The sequence below is a fragment of the Bufo bufo genome, chromosome 4, assembly GCF_905171765.1.
Source record: "Bufo bufo chromosome 4, aBufBuf1.1, whole genome shotgun sequence".
Taxonomy (NCBI): Eukaryota; Metazoa; Chordata; class Amphibia; order Anura; family Bufonidae; genus Bufo; species Bufo bufo.
This window is the reverse complement of record NC_053392.1, coordinates 28,646,514-28,667,114: the sequence shown is the minus strand read 5'-3', so window position 1 is coordinate 28,667,114 and position 20,601 is coordinate 28,646,514. Positions and strand designations below refer to the sequence as shown.

The 20,601-nt window shown below is 46.7% G+C and overlaps 1 protein-coding gene across 6 annotated transcripts in view; it reads left to right on the top strand.

The window, feature by feature from the left end:
- The window catches only part of MAPRE3 (microtubule associated protein RP/EB family member 3), a 97,546-nt gene that overhangs the window by 46,739 nt on the left and 30,206 nt on the right, over positions 1–20,601 (top strand). The window contains exons 1-3 of one of the 6 annotated variants that reach the window (XM_040427010.1): positions 3,247–3,449; positions 3,647–3,700; positions 13,019–13,147. In XM_040427010.1, the coding sequence (XP_040282944.1) occupies positions 13,068–13,147 (80 nt within the window). In that variant the 5' untranslated portion in view covers positions 3,247–3,449; positions 3,647–3,700; positions 13,019–13,067. Of the gene's footprint in view, positions 1–2,129; positions 2,181–3,246; positions 3,701–13,018; positions 13,148–20,601 lie in introns of those variants that run through there. The other 5 variants (XM_040427011.1, XM_040427015.1, XM_040427012.1 and 2 more) reach the window with 5 other exon arrangements.

Here is a 20,601-nt window from a genome sequence, read left to right as displayed (position 1 = left end):
AGGTGGCACTCTTCATAGGAGAGATACGGCTGTCAGCCTTTATTGAGGACCTCTTCAGGCACTGTTTATGGAGGACCTATGGCTGTTAATCTTCAGAAGGGTTCTCCATGGTCCTCCTATTGACACTGCTAATACGGGACCTCTGGGTTGACTGTTTATAGGGGACCTTTAGGTGGCACTCTTCATAGGAGAGATATGGCTGTCAGCCTTTATTGAGGACCTCTTCAGGCACTGTTTATGGAGGACCTATGGCTGTTAATCTTCAGAAGGGTTCTCCGTGGTCCTCCTATTGACACTGCTGATACGGGACCTCTGGGTTGACTGTTTATAGGGGACCTTTAGGTGGCACTCTTCATAGGAGAGATACGGCTGTCACCTTTTATAGGGAATCTCTGGATAGTAGTGTTCACTGGTGACCTTTAGGTGGCAGTCTATAGGAGACCTATGGCTGTCCTGCTGACACTGTTTATGGGACACCTTTGGCACTGTTTATAGGGACAGCAATATTTGGGGAGGGTCGGTGTATTTCAGTCCACAGCTCATTTATAAACCGTATGTGGGGATGCTCCATGTGAACAATTTGCTCCATGATCGTCTTTCTTGAAAGTAGGATAACATACAACAATGGTTCTGTTCTGAGCCTGGCAGTGTTGTCAGTGCTGTATCCCTTGGGGGTGGTTGCGTGGTGAGGTGTGCACAGAGATAGCAGTCAGGAGGCTGGTTGTGTAAATACTGATCAGAGTCTTGTTTGTAGTCACCTGGGGGCTGAGGACGCCCGGAGACAATACCGACAATGTGTACGCACATTCCTGTCCAGAGCAGGGAGCGTTCCCGCAGATCTGTGACTTCTCGTGTCTCCCAACCGGTTTGTGTCACCGCTGTAGTTTTGCTTCATTTTCATCTGTTTGTATCGGTGAACTATAACATTTCCTGGCATTGCTGCAGGATTTTTTGAAGCGTCACCTTAGACTGCACAGCATGGGGTAAGAAGACAGATTGTAGGTGAAGCGCTCTTTTAAACCGTTCGCACAACGCTTTTCCTGTCTGGTCTTCCAAGTTCTTATGTTTCGACAAAATCTGGGGGCTCCTCCGGGATCTTCAGTGCTGTGTATGTACTGATGTGTCTCTCTGTGTATTACACCACACATTTCATTGTTACCTGCCTATAAATATCTCCCTATATAGAGAGCACCTTGAAGTCGCTGGTTGCCCCCTCCAAAGAATACACGCAGCATCTCTGTAACCAAGGACAAGGCCTTGTAAACATGGCCACCTCTTGTACAGTTCTGAGATTTAGGCTACATGTATTTTGTTTCTGTGTCCGTTCCATCTTTTTTGCGGATAGGATGTGGACCCATTAATTTCAATGGGTCCGCAAAAAATGCGGACAGCACACCGTGTGCTGTCCGCAACAGTATGTCCGTTCCGTAGCCCCGCCAAAAAAATAGAACATGTCCTATTCTTGTCCGTTTTAGTCAGTTACAATGGATATGCAAAAAAAAAATATGGATGGCATATGGATATCATCTGTTTTTTTGGGGTTTTTTGCAGACCGCAAAACACATATGGTCGTGTGCATGTAGCCTTAAAACAAATGTGAAAACAAGGTGCCCATTCGTCCCCATTGGTGAATACATCAGTGTAGAGGCTCCTGGGTATGTTTAACCTTGCCTGTGGGGGGCAGCATTTTGGAAGAGATACAGTCCATACGTGGTCTTTCCATTTCCAGAGGAGAAGAAGGGAGGCACTATTTCAGATTCAAAAACTTAAAAAAAAAAAGAAGACAAAACTTGGTTTTAGTCATCAGTGTTATTGAGCCCCACCTCTCCGTGCGGTAATACACAGGACTCGTTAGTCCCTTTGATTTCATCCTGATGACCTTCATTTGAAGTACTTTGGTAGATCATTTGAGCGGTTCATAAAAGTCATGGAAATCATTAGAAATCTCCCTCGGACATTAATGCGCAGTCGTGGCGTTGTGTTGTGACCATCGAGCACCTGACGGCAGAGTCATACATGGAGGAGGAGAGTGCGGCTCCAGGTGGTTAAATATTCACTCAACGTGACCGCGGCTGAGCAGGAATGTGAGAGCGTCCACCGAGGAGGACTGCAGGTACATGGGAGGCCAACGACTCTGATCCCTGTGTTTACATAGTGATACAGGGTGTGAATGGTATCAGGTGACATAAACACAGGACAAAAGTATCTGTCTATCTCATATCTATCTATCTCATATCTATCTATCTATCTATCTATCTATCTATCTATCTATCTATCTATCTGTTACCTATCTTATATCTATCTATCTATCATCTATCTATCTATCTATCTATCTATCTATCTATCTATCTATCTATCTATCTATCTATCTCATATCTATCTATCTATCTATTATCTATCTATCTATCTATCCATCTATCTATCTGTCTATCTATCTCATATCTATTATCTATCTATCTCATATCTATCTATCTCCATAACCCATCGTCACGGTGGATCTTCTGGATTGTGGAGTTTCCATCTATTTGTCCCTCGTGGGATTCTCTCCTGGTCGGACCGCGGTGTTTATGAATCTGTGTGAAGTTCCCCACACGGTTCTTCTGTGTCTGGAAAGCCCCAGTGTTGTTCTGTGGGATGTGAGTCGTCCAGAGCTGGGAGGAGCGGGTCCTGATCTCTGCCTCATAATCACACCCCACAAAAATACAAATATCCCCCACTAAGCCTGCTGTCAATTTTCTGGAAATGTTATCCACCATTTCTTGATGACCGCCATAGTGCTCCTCACCCAGCTCTCTACAACCCCTGGAAGGAGGATTGGTGTCTATTAGGGAATGGTCATTTGCCTCTTTAATCTCCGGCCTTGATCTCCATTATTTTCCTGCATAGTTACATGATAAAATCTTATCTGTCTGCCTCCACCACTAGGGGGAGCTCACCGCATACTGATTATACATAGAACTCAATAGTCAGCTTGTCCTCAGTAAACTAATGAGCTCCCTCTAGTGGTGGCTTCAGACTCTGTGCACCGTGATATAATGAGAAACGTAACAGAAGTAACACATCCAGCTTGTTGATGGTTTCCATGTCTCAACAGGAGATTTCAGCCCTACGCTGTACCTTCTGAAAGACAGGCAGAACGAGTACTGTAGGTGCTGGACGGTAGTGAAGGTGGTGCGTCACTTTATGAAGGGAGGGGTAGATGGATAAACCTGTAAACCTTAGCAGCACAGTACAGATCGTATCCAGCAGCACGCCATGACGGAGCTTTTATGGGATTTCACAATTCTCCTCCCCTGATATGAGATTCTTGTCTGAACTCGCAGAGCCTCCTCCAGCAGGATCCGGGACGTCCTCCGCACTCCTGGGAGCTAGGAGCTCCATGCTCTAAAGGGTCTGGCTCCTTAAAGGAGCTTCAGGAGGCATCTTCTCCAGTCCTGAGGAGGACTCAGGTGATAAGGATATGGCGGTATAGCAGATCTATAATAATCCTGGCCTGCACAACTGGCACTCACATCCGATGGTCTTAGGGAAGACCCTCCCATTTCAGACAAGAGGAGGAGCCAAGGATTGATGGGTGTGGTCACATGGTGGGGATGGATCGGGGGTACCTGATGTTCTTCTCATGATGGCTGTGTTCTCTCTGCAGGGATTTCTGCTGCGGTGATCTGTCCGGTATCTAGAGATATCTATATGCAGAAAGGTAAGAGACTTCCTGCGGCCTCTCCCGCCACCCCCGCCGCCCCGCTCCTCTCCTGCATCCCGCGTTCCTATCCACTGCCCCGCTGCTATAGATAGATGGCGCTATTCTATACTGATTATCCGATAGATGGCGCTATTCTATACTGATTATCCGATAGATGGCGCTATTCTATACTGATTATCCACTAGATAGATGGCGCTATTCTATACTGATTATCTGATAGATAGATGGCGCTATTCTATACTGATTATCCACTAGATAGATGGCGCTATGCTATACTGATTATCTGATAGATAGATGGCGCTATTCTATACTGATTATCTGATAGATAGATGGCGCTATTCTATACTGATTATCTGATAGATAGATGGCGCTATTCTATACTGATTATCTGATAGATAGATGGCGCTATTCTATACTGATTATATAATAGATGGCGCTATTCTATACTGATTATCCGATAGATAGATGGCGCTATTCTATACTGATTATCCACTAGATACAGTCAGGTCCATAAATATTGGGACATTGACACAATTCTAACATTTTTGGTTCTATACACCACCACAATGGATTTGAAATTAAACGAACAAGATGTGCTTTAACTGCAGACTGTCAGCTTTAATTTGAGGGTATTTACATCCAAATCAGGAGAACGGTGCAGGAATTACAACAGTTTGCATATGTGCCTCCCACTTGTTATGGGACCAAAAGTAATGGGACAGAATAATAATCATAAATCAAACTTTCACTTTTTAATACTTGGTTGCAAATCCTTTGCAGTCAATTACAGCCTGAAGTCTGGAACGCATAGACATCACCAGACGCTGGGTTTCATCCCTGGTGATGCTCTGCCAGGCCTCTACTGCAACTGTCTTCAGTTCCTGCTTGTTCTTGGGGCATTTTCCCTTCAGTTTTGTCTTCAGCAAGTGAAATGCTCAATCGGATTCAGGTCCGGTGATTGACTCGGCCATTGCATAACATTCCACTTCTTTCCCTTAAAAAACTCTTTGGTTGCTTTTGCAGTATGCTTTGGGTCATTGTCCATCTGCACTGTGAAGCGCCGTCCAATGAGTTCTGAAGCATTTGGCTGAATATGAGCAGATAATATTGCCCAAAACACTTCAGAATTCATCCTGCTGCTTTTGTCAGCAGTCACATCATCAATAAATACAAGAGAACCAGTTCCATTGGCAGCCATACATGCCCACGCCATGACACTACCACCACCATGCTTCACTGATGAGGTGGTATGCTTAGGATCATGAGCAGTTCCTTTCCTTCTCCATACTCTTCTCTTCCCATCACTCTGGTACAAGCTGATCTTGGTCTCATCTGTCCATAGGATGTTGTTCCAGAACTGTGAAGGCTTTTTTAGATGTCGTTTGGCAAACTCTAATGTGGTCTTCCTGTTTTTGAGGATCACCAATGGTTTACATCTTGTGGTGAACCCTCTGTATTCACTCTGGTGAAGTCTTCTCCTGATTGTTGAATTTGACACACATACGCTGTATTCACTGAGGAAATTAAACTGTCAGATGAAATTCCAGAATGTAAAGGTAAATGCCCTATTAAAAGTGCCATGTCTGACCCAGGAAGAAGTATGTAAAGGGGGAATATTAATCACCAATATTTATGCAAATATCGATAATTAATATTCATAAATAGGAGGAGCCGTCTATTGATAACTCCGCCTATTTATACCTTTATATAATAACAATACAATATCTTCGCTATGCTTTACACTAATCACTATGCTAGCTGCATGCGCCTTACTATCACTATACTACGGCGGCGACTACTAAAAACACCATACACTGCATTATGAACAATAAGGAATATTTATTACACAATACAATTATACACGTCTAGCAATACGCTAATATCTATACATATTCATGGATCAATGGATATGAATATATATACATATAGACGTACACACCGCAGTACAGAAACAGTACTACAATAAACACAATACAAGCCTAACTACACTACACAGCACAATCCCAAATTCCACCCCACACACTATCTATACATTGCAATAATACATTCATACACACAAATATCAGTAACCCACCCGACTATTCACTGTCCCTACGGGGTACAACAAGAGTTAATGGTGGCCTCACAGGGGTGTAAGCCGACCACAAACACAAAGGGTTAACAATGGGGATAATATCAGAACTGTACAGCAATGCAAGGGTAAATACCCTGCAAGTGTACAGTGAGGGGGGGGGGTGTGGCAGGGTTTGAGCAGGGGTTACCACCAGGGGTTAATCAGGGTAGGGAAAGGGTTACACGGTGGATAATATCAGAACTGTACAGCAATGCAAGGGTAAATACCCTGCAAGTGTACAGTGAGGGGGGGGGGGGGGTGGCAGGGTTTGAGCAGGGGTTACCACCAGGGGTTAATCAGGGTAGGGAAAGGGTTACACGGTGGAGATACAGTGGGGGTCATCAGGGGGGTGTAACTGAACCACAAATACAATCAGGGGAACCAGTGGCACAGGATCAGGGGTACAAACAAGGATACAATAAGGCAAGGGTTTGGGGGATCAGGGTGTCCAGTAACACGGCAAGGGTAAATCAGGGCCCAGGGTACACATCAGGGGCAAGGGTTATAAGGCAGGGCCCAAGGTGCACATCAGGGACACAAATATAGGGGTTACAGGACCAGGGGTGATACTTAGGCCTTATCCAGGTGGTCATCATGGAGCTCCTCTCTCCCATGCGTCTCTGAATCTAGTCTGGTTGCAAGAGGGCACCTCTGTCCGGTTTGGGGTTTTATAGCCCAAAAGCAACCCCCTCCTCCTTCCTCAGGCATGTGACATCATAGTGTGCCTTAGTCCCCCCTCCTAGTCCCAAAAATGCTGGGAGTAATGGGCATGGCCATGGGGCAGAGGTGTGGAAAACAGGTTATGATGTCTCTGGTTAGAAGGCCCTAACGGTGCCAGAGAGTCTGATTGTAAGGGGCCTGAACAAAAGAGGACTAGATGCTAATCAGCTGTTATCCTACAGGCTATCAGCACAAGTTTTCCTCTAAACAACTCTGTTGATAACAGTTGGAATTGCATATATGCATATATATATCCACAGATGCTTGGGGCACATCTATAAACACATACAAAACCGGGGTTATGAATGGCCAGCAATAAGCCCACATACATACTGTCATGCTGACATAAGTGTATATACATAGACATGTGTGCAAATACATACACACATATCTATATATACACACACCCTCGCATATATCTGGGGCATCACATACAGGGGACATGCATATGTCCCCACTTGCCATACAGGGCCAATATATACACGGTCATACAGGAAATATATACTAACTATAAGGGGACACATATAAGGGGGCACATATATATACTAATATAAGGGGGATTATAAGGGGGCACAGCTTCCAGGGACCACATATTTCCCACAAGGGCCACCATGAGCCCCTGGGGATCACAATGGGCAGACGTGCGCAGATGCTGGGCACATCTGCGCACATCGTCCCATGATGCTGTGGTTAATGTATGCAGATATATACCATACATGACCGCACGTGTTTGCAGGCATGCATGGATATATGCATACGTCTCAACCGTTCCTCAACAAAGTACAACAGCGACTTAAAAAAATTAAAATAGACAAATCGCCAGGGCCAGGTGGCATACACCCCAGTATCCTAAGAGAATTAAGTAATGTCATAGCCAGACCCTTATTTCTGATATTTACAGACTCTATACTGACAGGAATGTCCCACAGGATTGGCGCATAGCAAATGTGGTGCCAGTAAGGGTGCAAAAACAGACCCCAGAAACTATAGTCCGGTAAGTTTAACATCTGTTGTGGGTAAACTGTTTGAAGGTTTTCTAAGAGATGCTATCTTGGAGGATCTCAATGAAAACAAGCAAAAACATTATATCAGCATGGCTTCATGAGGGATCGGTCATGTCAAACTAATTTAATCAGTTTCTATGAGGAGGTAAGTTCTAGACTTGACAGCGGTGAAACAATGGATGTCGTGTATCTGGACTTCTCCAAAGCATTTGACACTGTACCGCATAAAAGGTTAGTATATAAAATGAGAATGCTCGGACTGGGAGAAAACATCTGTATGTGGGTAAGTAACTGGCTGAGTGATAGAAAACAGAGGGTGGTTATTAACGGTACACACTCAGATTGGGTCACTGTCACTAGTGGAGTACCTCAGGGGTCAGTATTGGGCCCTATTCTCTTCAATATATTTATTAATGATCTTGTAGAAGGCTTGCATTGTAAAATATCAATTTTCGCAGATGACACTAAACTGTGTAAAGTAATTAACACTGAAGAGGACAGTATACTGTATATATACTACAGAGGGATCTGGATAGATTGTAGGCTTGGGCAGATAAGTGGCAGATGAGGTTTAACACTGACAAATGTAAGGTTATGCACATGGGAAGGAATAATACAAGTCACCCGTACATACTAAATGATAAAACACTCGATAACACTGACATGGAAAAAGGACCTAGGAATTTTAATAAACGGCAAACTAAGCAGCAAAAACCAGTGTCAGGCAGCTGCTGCCAAGGCCAACAAGATAATGGGTTGCATCAGAAGGGGCATAGATTCCCGTGATATGAACATAGTCCTATCACTTTACAAATCACTAGTCAGACCACACATGGAGTACTGTGTACAGTTCTGGGCTCCTGTGAACAAGGCAGACATAGCAGAGCTGGAGAGGGTTCAGAGGAGGGCAACTAAAGTAATAACTGGAATGGGGCAACTACAGTACCCTGAAAGATTATCAGCATTAGGGATATTCACTTTAGAAAAAACACGACTGAGGGGAGATCTAATTAATATGTATAAATATATCAGGGGTCAGTACAGAGATCTCTCCCATCAGCTATTTATCCCCAGGACTGTGACTGTGACGAGGGGACATCCTCTGCGTCTGGAGGAAAGAAGGTTTGTACACAAACATAGAAGAGGACTTTACGGTAAGAGCAGTGAGACTATGGAACTCTCTGCCTGAGGAGGTGGTGATGGTGAGTACAATAAAGGAATTCAGGAGGGGCCTGGATGTATTTCTGGAGCGTAATAATATTACAGGATATAGCTACTAGAGAGGGGTCGTTGATCCAGGGAGTTATTCTGATGTCTGATTGGAGTCAGGAAGGAATTGTTTTCCCCTTAAGTAAGGAAAATTGGGTTCTACCTCACAGTTTTTTTTTTTTGCCTTACTCTGGATCAACTTGCAGGATAACAGGCCGAACTGGATGGACAGATGTCTTTTTTCGGCCTTATGTACTATGTTAATATGTTACACCTACCTCCTGGAGAGTGTTCTTGATCTGTTGTTGTGAAGGGTGCTTTCTTCACCAGGGAAAGAATTCTTCAGTCATCCACCACAGTTGTTTTCCGTGGTGTTCCGGGTCTTTTGGTGTTGCTGAGCTGTCTCGGCCTCGGTGTTGTACGCTGTGACACCTTTGCTGTACATGCCGGTTGCCAGGGGCAACGCATGGTTGTCTGCATGTGTGTTCTTTGCTCCTCTTCTCCTGGTTCCTCCTCTGTCTGATGCTGTAAGGGTTAACTCCCTGGCTGGGTGTGGTCACTTGGGTTTTATCCCTTGTGGCTCCTTGGCTGGAGTCAGTTGTACTCCAGCCATCGTTGGTGCCGGAGCTCTGCTCCAGTCCAGGGTGTTCTATCTTCCCAGTCCTTGAGGGCCACCTTGTAGGACATCGATGTCATCTGCGATGTTATCCCTCTATCTTCTCCTTGTCCTTTCCCTACCTTATCTGTTGTCTGTTTGGTGAGGGTTTGATTTGGGGATTTGTTGTTGTCTAGTTTGTTGATACATGTCTGGTGTGTTGTTTGTGTTGTCCAGCATGTATGCTAGACATTCCCTTGTCTACCTCCGGAAGGGGGCTGGTTTCCCGAAGGGGTGAACCATAAGCCTGCATGCAGTGCTGCCTGGGGCTGCCGTGCTCCTTGCGGCATGGGGTCCAGGCAGTATCAGGTGTGCTGGATACCTGTGTGTGGTGTTGTTGGTACGGAGTCCTGTTTGGTGTGTGGGCTTCTGTACGTATGCACGGGTTCTAGACGTGGTGGCTGTGGCAGATAAGCGTGTTGTCTGGTGTTCTTACCAGCCGTCTCTGTTGCTGTATTCAGTCTTCCACTTTTCCCTGAAGCTAGGCCATTTGAGAGTCCTGTTCCTCCGTGTCTGGGAGGAGCAGGTCGTCTCTCCTCTGCTCCTATATGAGGGATTCTCAGGGCGACTCAGGGCCAAAGGAATCCAGGGTATGAGCCGTCCTACCATCAAAGTCCACTCATATGGTTAGGAGTTAGGGCGAGGATTAGGGACGCAATAGGAGGTGACCTGCTCCCTGATCCTGGCATCCTGGCCTAGCTGCTTCCCCTTTATACTTCACATTGTACGATGGGGGGTTTTCCCCACTCCCCACCGTGACATGAGCTCACCGGTGCTTTCCTTCTTTTTAAGAATGTTCCAAACAGTTGTTTTGGCCAGGCCTAATGTATTTTCTATCTCTCTGATGGGTTTGTTGTGTTTTTTCAGCCTAATGATGGCTTGCTTCACTGATAGTGACAGCTCTTTGGATCTCATCTTGAGAGTTGACAGCAACAGATTCCAAATGCAAATAGCAGACTGGAAATGACCTCTGGACCTTTTATCTGCTCATTGTAATTGGGATAATGAGGGAATAACATACACCTGGCCATGGAACAGCTGAGAAGCCGATTGTCCCATTACTATTGGTCCCTTAACAAGTGGGAGGCACATATGCAAACTGTTGTAATTCCTGCACCGTTCACCCGATTTGGATGTAAATACCCTCAAATTAAAGCTGACAGTCTGCAGGTAAAGAACATCTTGTTCGTTTCATTTCAAAGCTATTGTGGTGGTGTATGGAGCCAAAAATGTTAGAATTGTGTCCATGTCCCAATATTTATGGACCTGACTGTAGATGGCGCTATTCTGTACTGATTATCTGATAGATAGATGGCGCTATTCTATAATGATTATCTGATAGATGGCGCTATTCTATAATGATTATCTGATAGATGGCGCTATTCTATACTGATTATCCACTAGATTGCGCTATTCTATACTGATTATCCGGTAGATAGATGGCGCTATTCTATACTGATTGTCCACTAGATAGATGGCGCTATTCTATACTGATTATCCACTAGATAGATGGCGCTATTCCATACTGATTATCTGATAGATGGCGCTATTCTATACTGATTATCTGATAGATGGCGCTATTCTATACTGATTATCCACTAGATAGATGGCGCTATTCTATACTGATTATCTGATAGATGGCGCTATTCTATACTGATTATCTGATAGATGGCGCTATTCTATGCTGATTATCCGGTAGATAGATGGCGCTATTCTATACTGATTATCTGATAGATGGTGCTATTCTATACTGATTATCTGAAAGATGGCGCTATTCTATACTGATTATCTGATAGATAGATGGCGCTATTCTATACTGATTATACACTAGATAGATGGCGCTATTCTATACTGATTATACAGTAGATAGATGGCGGTATTCTTTACTGATTATCCCTCTGTGACATACACTGCTCCCTATGCTTTTATACAGACTGCCATGTCTCTAAGGGATATTACAGTGTGGTTATTGTCTGATTTGGTCACATCCTCTCAGGACTTTGATGTTATTTTTGTGAATTAGGGTGCTGATGAAAACACTAAAGATTCTGTTCTGCAGATGCCGCTGTTCTGCGTGTATTTTAAACTTATTTTGGGATGTCCACTAGCCGTATTCGAACCTAATTGTTTATCCACAAGATGGCACTACTGGCTTTATCCACTAGATGGCACTACTGGCTTTATCCACTAGATGGCACTACTGGCTTTATCCACTAGATGGCACTACTGGCTTTATCCACTAGATGGCACTACTGGCTTTATCCACTAGATGGCACTACTGGCTTTATCCACTAGATGGCACTACTGGCTTTATCCACTAGATGGCACTACTGGCTTTATCCACTAGATGGCACTACTGGCTTTATCCACTAGATGGCACTACTGGCTTTATCCACTAGATGGCACTACTCGCTTTATCCACAAGAGGGCACTACTCGCTTTATCCACTAGAGGGCACTACTCGCTTTATCCACTAGAAGGCACTACTTGCTTTATCCACAAGAGGGCACTACTTGCTTTATCCACTAGAAGGCACTACTTTTTATTATCTCCTGCAGTCTTTTGACTATTTATGAAATTTAGTCATTAGAACAGGCATCCTCAAACTACGGCCCTCCAGCTGTTGTAAAACTACAACTCCCACAATGCCCTGCTGTAGGCTGATACCTCTAGGCTGTTCAGGCATGCTATGAGTTGTAGTTTTGCAACAGCTGGAGGGCCGCAGTTTGAGGATGCCTGCATTAGAGGATGACTTGTGCATCCCTGCTGCTTCATTGCTGCCCTGTGCCTCCCTGTTCCCTCATTGCTGCCCTGTACCTCCCTGTTCCATCATTGCTGCCCTGTGCCTCCCTGTTCCCTCATTGCTGCCCTGTGCCTCCCTGTTCCCTCATTGTTGCCCTGTGCCTCCCTGTTCCCTCAGTGTTGCCCTGTGCCTCCCTGTTCCCTCAGTGTTGCCCTGTGCCTCGCTGCTGCCTCATTGCTGCCCTGTACCTCTCTGTTCCCTCATTGCTGCCCTGTGCCTTTCTGTTCCCTCATTGCTTTCCTGTGCCTCCCTGCTGCTTCATTGCTGCCCTGTGCCTCACTGTTACCTCATTGCTACCCTGTGCCTCACTGTTACCTCATTGCTACCCTGTGCCTTCCTGCTGACACATTACCATCCTGTGCCTCCCTTTTTCCCTCATTGCTGCCCTGTGCATCCCCTGTTCCCTCATTGCTACCCTGTGCCTCCCTGTTCCCTCATTGCTGCCCTGTGCCTCCCTGTTCCCTCATTGCTGTTATCGGCCATTTTAGGTCCTGTAGTGAATGACAACAAGACAGGTGAACACAATCTGTTGCTCCTGTTGTCAGCCTTTTCTGTCAGGATGAGTGCAGAGACCTCGCAGGCCCTGCCTTATGGCACATGCCTCCAGTGCAGAGACCCTCCATAGGTGCTCCTGTGCTCTGATGTCATTATGATGTGTGCCTCCAGAGGGCAGCATTTCTCCTCGTCCCCTGTCCCTCTCCCACACCTGGTAACCTGTGCTGTCTGTATAAGTGACGGGTGGGTGCCCTGGCTGCCGTAGGTGTCATATCCGCTCAGAAGCACAATGGGTGATTGTTGTCTCTTTTCCCAGAGCCTCCTGGCTGACGACAATATTCTGGATTCACCAGTCAGGTACCTCCATGACTGCGCCCTCTGGTGGTCATCTCTCTGCTGTAGCCGGAGGACCCAAATGGAAGAGTTCTTCTGGATCACTGGTCAGGTGGCGTTACTTGTGGAGAGGTGACCCACATGTGGCACCCATGTTGTCTGTGTGTTACAGCAACGGCTTGTGTGCTATTGCAGGTTCAGCAGCTTGCGTGTTGTCCTGCCTGACATCTCTAACTGGTGACCCAAAGGGGTAGTCCGAGCACAAGCGGAAAAGGTGGGGGCTGAGGCTGTCATTTCATTCAATGTTGTCATGAAAAAAAGCTATTTAAGGCTACTTTCACACTAGCGTTTTTCTTTTCCGGCGCTGAGTTCCGTCCTAGGGGCTCAAATCCGGAAAAGAACTGATCAGTTTTATCCCTATGCATTCTGAATGGAGAGTCAGTCCTTCAGGATGCATCAGGATGTCTTCAGTTCAGTCTTTTTGACTGATCAGGCTTTTCAGAAAAACGTAGCATGCAGTATTTTTACCTCCGGCCAAAAAGCCTGAACACTTTGACTGAACGCCGGATCAGGCCTTTTTCCCATTGACTTGCATTAACGCCGGATCTGGCACTGTGTGTTCAGTCAAAACGGATCCGGCTTTTGCATGTTAAACCCGAAAAATGTGAAAAAAAAGTTAAAGTCCATAAATGGCGGATCCGTTTTTTCCAATGCATTTTTTCATTGTGATCAAAATCCTGATCAGGATTTAAATGTAATCCGTTTTCACACGTTTTTCCGGATCCGGCGGGCAGTTCCGGTGTCGGAATTGAACGCCGGATTAAAACAACGCTAGTGTGAAAGTAGCCTAACTGGTTATAGAGGACGCCTGTGAGTCCTGCACCCCTCCCCCCACTCATAGAGAGCCTATGAGTCCCCCCCCCACTCACAGAGAGAGCCTGTGAGTCCCTGCTTCCTCCACTCACTCCCAGAGTGAGCCTGCGAGTCCTGCTTCCTCCACCCACTCCGAGTGAGCCTGCGAGTCCTGCTTCCTCCACCCACTCCCAGAGAGAGCCTGCGAGTCCTGCTTCCTCCACTCACTCCCAGAGAGAGCCTGCGAGTCCTGCCTCCTCCACCCACTCCCAGAGAGAGCCTGCGAGTCCTGCTTCCTCCACCCACTCCCAGAGAGAGCCTGCGAGTCCTGCTTCCTCCACCCACTCCCAGAGAGAGCCTGCGAGTCCTGCTTCCTCCACCCACTCCCAGAGAGAGCCTGCGAGTCCTGCTTCCTCCACCCACTCCCAGAGAGAGCCTGCGAGTCCTGCTTCCTCCACCCACTCCCAGAGAGAGCCTGCGAGTCCTGCTTCCTCCACCCACTCCCAGAGAGAGCCTGCGAGTCCTGCTTCCTCCACCCACTCCCAGAGAGAGCCTGCGAGTCCTGCTTCCTCCACCCACTCCCAGAGAGAGCCTGCGAGTCCTGCTTCCTCCACCCACTTCCAGAGAGAGCCTGCGAGTCCTGCTTCCTCCACCCACAGAGAGCCTGCGAGTCCTGCTTCCTCCACCCACTCCCAGAGAGAGCCTGCGAGTCCTGCTTCCTCCACCCACTCCGAGAGAGAGCCTGCGAGTCCTGCTTCCTCCACCCACTCCCAGAGAGAGCCTGCGAGTCCTGCTTCCTCCACATGCAGCAATTCCTTCATTAAAGGGTCTTCTGTCATTAAAAAAATTGTCAGAGCAGGAGGCTGTATAGAATAAAGAAAATCCATACTCTCCTTTTAAATGTCCTGCTTCAGCATCGCCCACACTTATGGCTCTTTGTACCTGTGGTGGTCCACTGCTCACCATCCCGTGAGTGATATCTGGTGATCAAGGCGCCTGTCAGGGGAAAGTGTATCGGGCAGCAAAAGAACAGTCAATGTCAAGAAGATGAACAGGAATAATGAGCAAGCGTAAAGATCTGAGAGCCTCTGACAAGTACCAAACCATGATGGCTAGACAAATGGACCAGAACATCTCCAAAGAGCAAGTCTCATGAGGTGTTCTGGTATGCAGTGGTCAGTATCTTCGTAAAGTTGTGAGAGGAAGGACAACTGGTGAACTGGTGACAGGATCATGGTCGTTCAAGGCTCATTGATGTGTTTGGGGGTGAAGGCCCATCTGGTCCAGTCCCACAGCAGAGCTACTGTAGCACAAAATGCTGACAATGTTCCTGCTGGTGATGATAGAAACGTGTCAGGACACACATGACATCACAGCTTGCTGGCTAGGGGGCTGTGTATCCACAGAATGGTCAGAGAGCCCATGCTGACTCCTGTCCACTGCCGAAGGTGCCTACAATGGACAGGTGAGCATCAGAACTGGAGCATGGAGCAATGGAAAAAGGCGGCCAGGTCTGATGAATCATGTTACATCATGTGGATGACCAGCTGCGTGTATATGACTTACCTGGGAAAGAGATGGCACCTGGTGCAGTATGGGACAAAGACAAGCTGGTGGCGGCAGTGTATTGCCTTGTAAAATGTTCTGCTAGAACCCTACGCTCTTGGCACCATGTTGATTTGACCTATAACACCTATCTTACCACCCTTCATGGCTGTGGTACCCCCTAATGGCAGTGCCTTCTTTCAACAGGATAATGCCTGAGCCAACTTGCAGAAATTGTCCAGGAATGAGGGACGTGGCATAGAGGTCAAGGTGATGACTTGTCTTCAAATTCCCAGATCTCAATCTGATCTTCATTTGTGGGATGTACCTGTAAAATAAGTCCAATCCATGGAAGCCTCACTGAGCAACTTAGAGGATCTGCTGCTAATGCCTTGTGCATTCCCCGGGGCGAAGTGTGCTTGGACCCGGCGCCCCTTGCTGTGCATTACAGGCTCAAATCAGTTTAAGGAACCAAGACTTGGCCTGGTCAGCACCTTCTAAGCAGCATGACCACAATAGTCTAAAGAAACCTTCTTCAGCAAGCCAGCTGGACAAATGTTCTAATATGTGTCTGACGACAATCAGACAAGCTCCTCTTATATGTATTTCACTAAATCCACATCATTTTTCGACTCCAGTTTTGTGTTGTTTTCCTCCATTTTTAACCTCAGAACAATAATGTGTTTTGGAGGAGCCCCAGACTTGACTTGACTGTCCCCGTAGAATATTACTTTAGTTATCTCATGCTATAGAGGTTTTCACCCTCTGAAACTACAATTCTCATGAACAATGGTAAGGATATGATGAGAGTTGTTTCACAACCTGGAAAATTGGCAGACGTCATCTTGCTGCAGATGTGACTACAGCCCTGATCAGATGCAGAGTAAAAATTTACATCCAGTGACTCACAGGTGGCATCTTCTTTCCTTTTATTCTCCTATAGGCCCACACTGCCATGACAACTTCTTCAGTTTACATCCTCTCTGTAAAGAGTTTGCTGTCAACATGTCTTTGGCTCCTCATTTTTAGAGCAGATCCTCATCCTGTTTACTAGCTCCAAATGCTGCCAAACAATATGCCCCTAAAATAAGTACCCCTGACCACTGTGCCCCCTGAGAGCACTCGCTTGTCCCCGGTCCAACACTGCAGGTCTGTGCCCTTCTCATCCGGCCTGGATACTACACAACGACTACATCATAGAGGAAGCTCTGAATGGTGGGTCAGGAAGGTGAGGACCCTCTGGCACCTGGTTATTCAGTCATGCTACGAACACAGTTGAATCTGGGGACACTGGGTCAGGATCCCTGTCCTTACTGGTTCTGCCGACAGCCTGGATCCCACCTCCACTTCGCTGTCATTTCCCCATTATTGGTATGGTTATTCGTTCGTGTGAAGTGTGGAGGTAGCAGGACGTGGTCGCTGCCCGAGGGGGCTGCGTAGGGTTGAAGAATGTGTAGTATTGTGTGCTGGTGGCGGGTGAAATGGCGGGGGCGGATTTTAATAAGAAAAATCATAATATAAAAATATATCTGGGTGTGTGCGACTCCCTGCTTGTGCTGTAGATTGTGATTTTACTTCATCCTGCGATGGATTCTGGGAAACCTTTGTGGACATTCGGATCTTCTAACGACATTACAACTATTTTGTTTTTATTAATTAGCTTTTTTTTATTCCTCTCCTATGTTTTATTATTTTATGCCATTTTATTTCGAGGTCTGGTGATACTTTCCTCTATCCACAGCTCCCCACAGCCCACGAGGCCTGCATTACGTCAAGTAAACATTACGTCCAGCTGTCCTGGACCTTCATTGTCCCATGTTCTTGACCCAGAAGGGTCCACAAGGTGCACTAAGCCCTTCTCACAATAAGACCCTCATGTAGGAACCAGCAGAGTGGCTGTATACATATGAGGTTGGCACAGTGTGGTCCCCTCCTGGTATCAGTGGTTGTATACATATAAGGTTGGCACAGTGTGGTCCTCTCCTGGTATCAGTGGCTGTATACATGTGAGGTTGGCACAGTGTGGTCCTATCCTGGTATCAGTGGCTTTATACATATAAGGTTGGCACAGTGTGGTCCTCTCCTGGTATCAGTGGCTGTATACATGTGAGGTTGGCACAGTGTGGTCCTATCCTGGTATTAGTGGCTGTATACATGGGAGGTTGGCACGGTGTGGTCCTCCCCTGGTATCAGTGGCTGTATACATGTGAGGTTGGCACAGTGTGGTCCTCTCCTGGTATCAGTGGCTGTATACATGTGAGGTTGGCACAGTGTGGTCCTCTTCTGGTATCAGTTGTTATATACATATGAGGTTGGCACAGTGCAGTCCTCTCCTGGTATCAGTGGCTCTATACATATGTGAGGTTGGCACAGTGTGGTCCTCTCCTGGTATCAGTGGCTGTATACATGTGAGGTTGGCACGGTATGGTCCTCCCCTGGTATCAGTGGCTGTATACATATGAGGTTGGCACAGTGTGGTCCTCTCCTGGTATCAGTGGTTGTATACATATGAGGTTGGCACAGTGTGGTCCCCTCCTTGTATCAGTGGTTGTATACATATAAGGTTGGCACAGTGTGGTCCTCTCCTGGTATTAGTGGCTGTATACATATGAGGTTGGCACAGTGTGGTCCTCTCCTGGTATCAATAGTTGTGTATACATTTAAGGTTGGCACAGTGTGGTCCTCTCCTGGTATCAGTGGCTGTATACATATGAGGTTGGCACAGTGTGGTCCTCTCCTGGTATCAGTTGTTATATACATGTGAGGTTGGCACAGTGTGGTCCTCTCCTGGTATCAGTTGTTATATACATATGAGGTTGGCACAGTGTGGTCCTATCCTGGTATCAGTGGCTGTATACATGTGAGGTTGGCACAGTGTGGTCCTCTCCTGGTATCAGTGGTTGTATACATGTGAGGTTGGCACAGTGTGGTCCTCTCCTGGTATCAGTGGCTGTATACATGTGAGGTTGGCACAGTGTGGTCCTATCCTGGTATCAGTGGCTTTATACATATAAGGTTGGCACAGTGTGGTCCTCTCCTGGTATCAGTGGCTGTATACATGTGAGGTTGGCACAGTGTGGTCCTATCCTGGTATTAGTGGCTGTATACATGGGAGGTTGGCACGGTGTGGTCCTCCCCTGGTATCAGTGGCTGTATACATGTGAGGTTGGCACAGTGTGGTCCTCTCCTGGTATCAGTGGCTGTATACATGTGAGGTTGGCACAGTGTGGTCCTCTCCTGGTATCAGTTGTTATATACATATGAGGTTGGCACAGTGCAGTCCTCTCCTGGTATCAGTGGCTCTATACATATGTGAGGTTGGCACAGTGTGGTCCTCTCCTGGTATCAGTGGCTGTATACATGTGAGGTTGGCACGGTATGGTCCTCCCCTGGTATCAGTGGCTGTATACATATGAGGTTGGCACAGTGTGGTCCCCTCCTTGTATCAGTGGTTGTATACATATGAGGTTGGCACAGTGTGGTCCTCTCCTGGTATCAATAGTTGTGTATACATTTAAGGTTGGCACAGTGTGGTCCTCTCCTGGTATCAGTTGTTATATACATGTGAGGTTGGCACAGTGTGGTCCTCTCCTGGTATCAGTTGTTATATACATTTGAGGTTGGCACAGTGTGGTCCTATCCTGGTATCAGTGGCTGTATACATGTGAGGTTGGCACAGTGTGGTCCTCTCCTGGTATCAGTGGTTGTATACATGTGAGGTTGGCACAGTGCAGTCCTCTCCTGGTATCAGTGGCTCTATACATATGAAGTTGGCACAGTGTGGTGCCCTCCTTGTATCAGTGGTTGTATACATATAAGGTTGGCACAGTGTGGTCCTCTCCTGGTATCAATAGTTAATAGTTGTGTATACATATAAGGTTGGCACAGTGTGGTCCTCTCCTGGTATCAGTGGTTGCATACATATAAGGTTGGCACAGTGTGGTCCTCTCCTGGTATCAGTGGTTGCATACATATAAGGTTGGCACAGTGTGGTCCTCTCCTGGTATCAGTGGTTGCATACATATAAGGTTGGCACAGTGTGGTCCTCTCCTGGTATCAGTGGTTGTATACATATAAGGTTGGCACAAAGTGGTCCTCTCCTGGTATCAGTGGTTGTATACATATAGGGCTGGCACAGTGTGGTCCTCTCCTGGTATCAGTGGTTGCATACATATAAGGTTGGCACAGTGTGGTCCTCTCCTGGTATCAGTGGTTGTATACATATAAGGTTGGCACAGTGTGGTCCTCTCCTGGTATCAGTGGTTGTATACATATAGGGTTGGCACAGTGTGGTCCTCTCCTGGTATCAGTGGTTGTATACATGTGAGGTTGGCACAGTGTGGTCCTATCCTGGTATCAGTGGCTGTATACATAGGAGGTTGGCACGGTGTGGTCCTCCCCTGGTATCAGTGGCTGTATACATGTGAGGTTGGCACAGTGTGGTCCTCTCCTGGTATCAGTGGCTGTATACATGTGAGGTTGGCAGTGTGGTCCTCTTCTGGTATCAGTTGTTATATACATATGAGGTTGGCACAGTGCAGTCCTCTCCTGGTATCAGTGGCTCTATACATATGTGAGGTTGGCACAGTGTGGTCTTCTCCTGGTATCAGTGGCTGTATACATGTGAGGTTGGCACGGTATGGTCCTCCCCTGGTATCAGTGGCTGTATACATATGAGGTTGGCACAGTGTGGTCCCCTCCTTGTATCAGTGGTTTTATACATATAAGGTTGGCACAGTGTGGTCCTCTCCTGGTATTAGTGGCTGTATACATATGAGGTTGGCACAGTGTGGTCCTCTCCTGGTATCAATAGTTGTGTATACATTTAAGGTTGGCACAGTGTGGTCCTCTCCTTGTATCAGTGGCTGTATACATATAAGGTTGGCACAGTGTGGTCCTCTCCTGGTATCAGTGGCTGTATACATGTGAGGTTGGCACAGTGTGGTCCTATCCTGGTATCAGTGGCTTTATACATATAAGGTTGGCACAGTGTGGTCCTCTCCTGGTATCAGTGGCTGTATACATGTGAGGTTGGCACAGTGTGGTCCTATCCTGGTATTAGTGGCTGTATACATGGGAGGTTGGCACGGTGTGGTCCTCCCCTGGTATCAGTGGCTGTATACATGTGAGGTTGGCACAGTGTGGTCCTCTCCTGGTATCAGTGGCTGT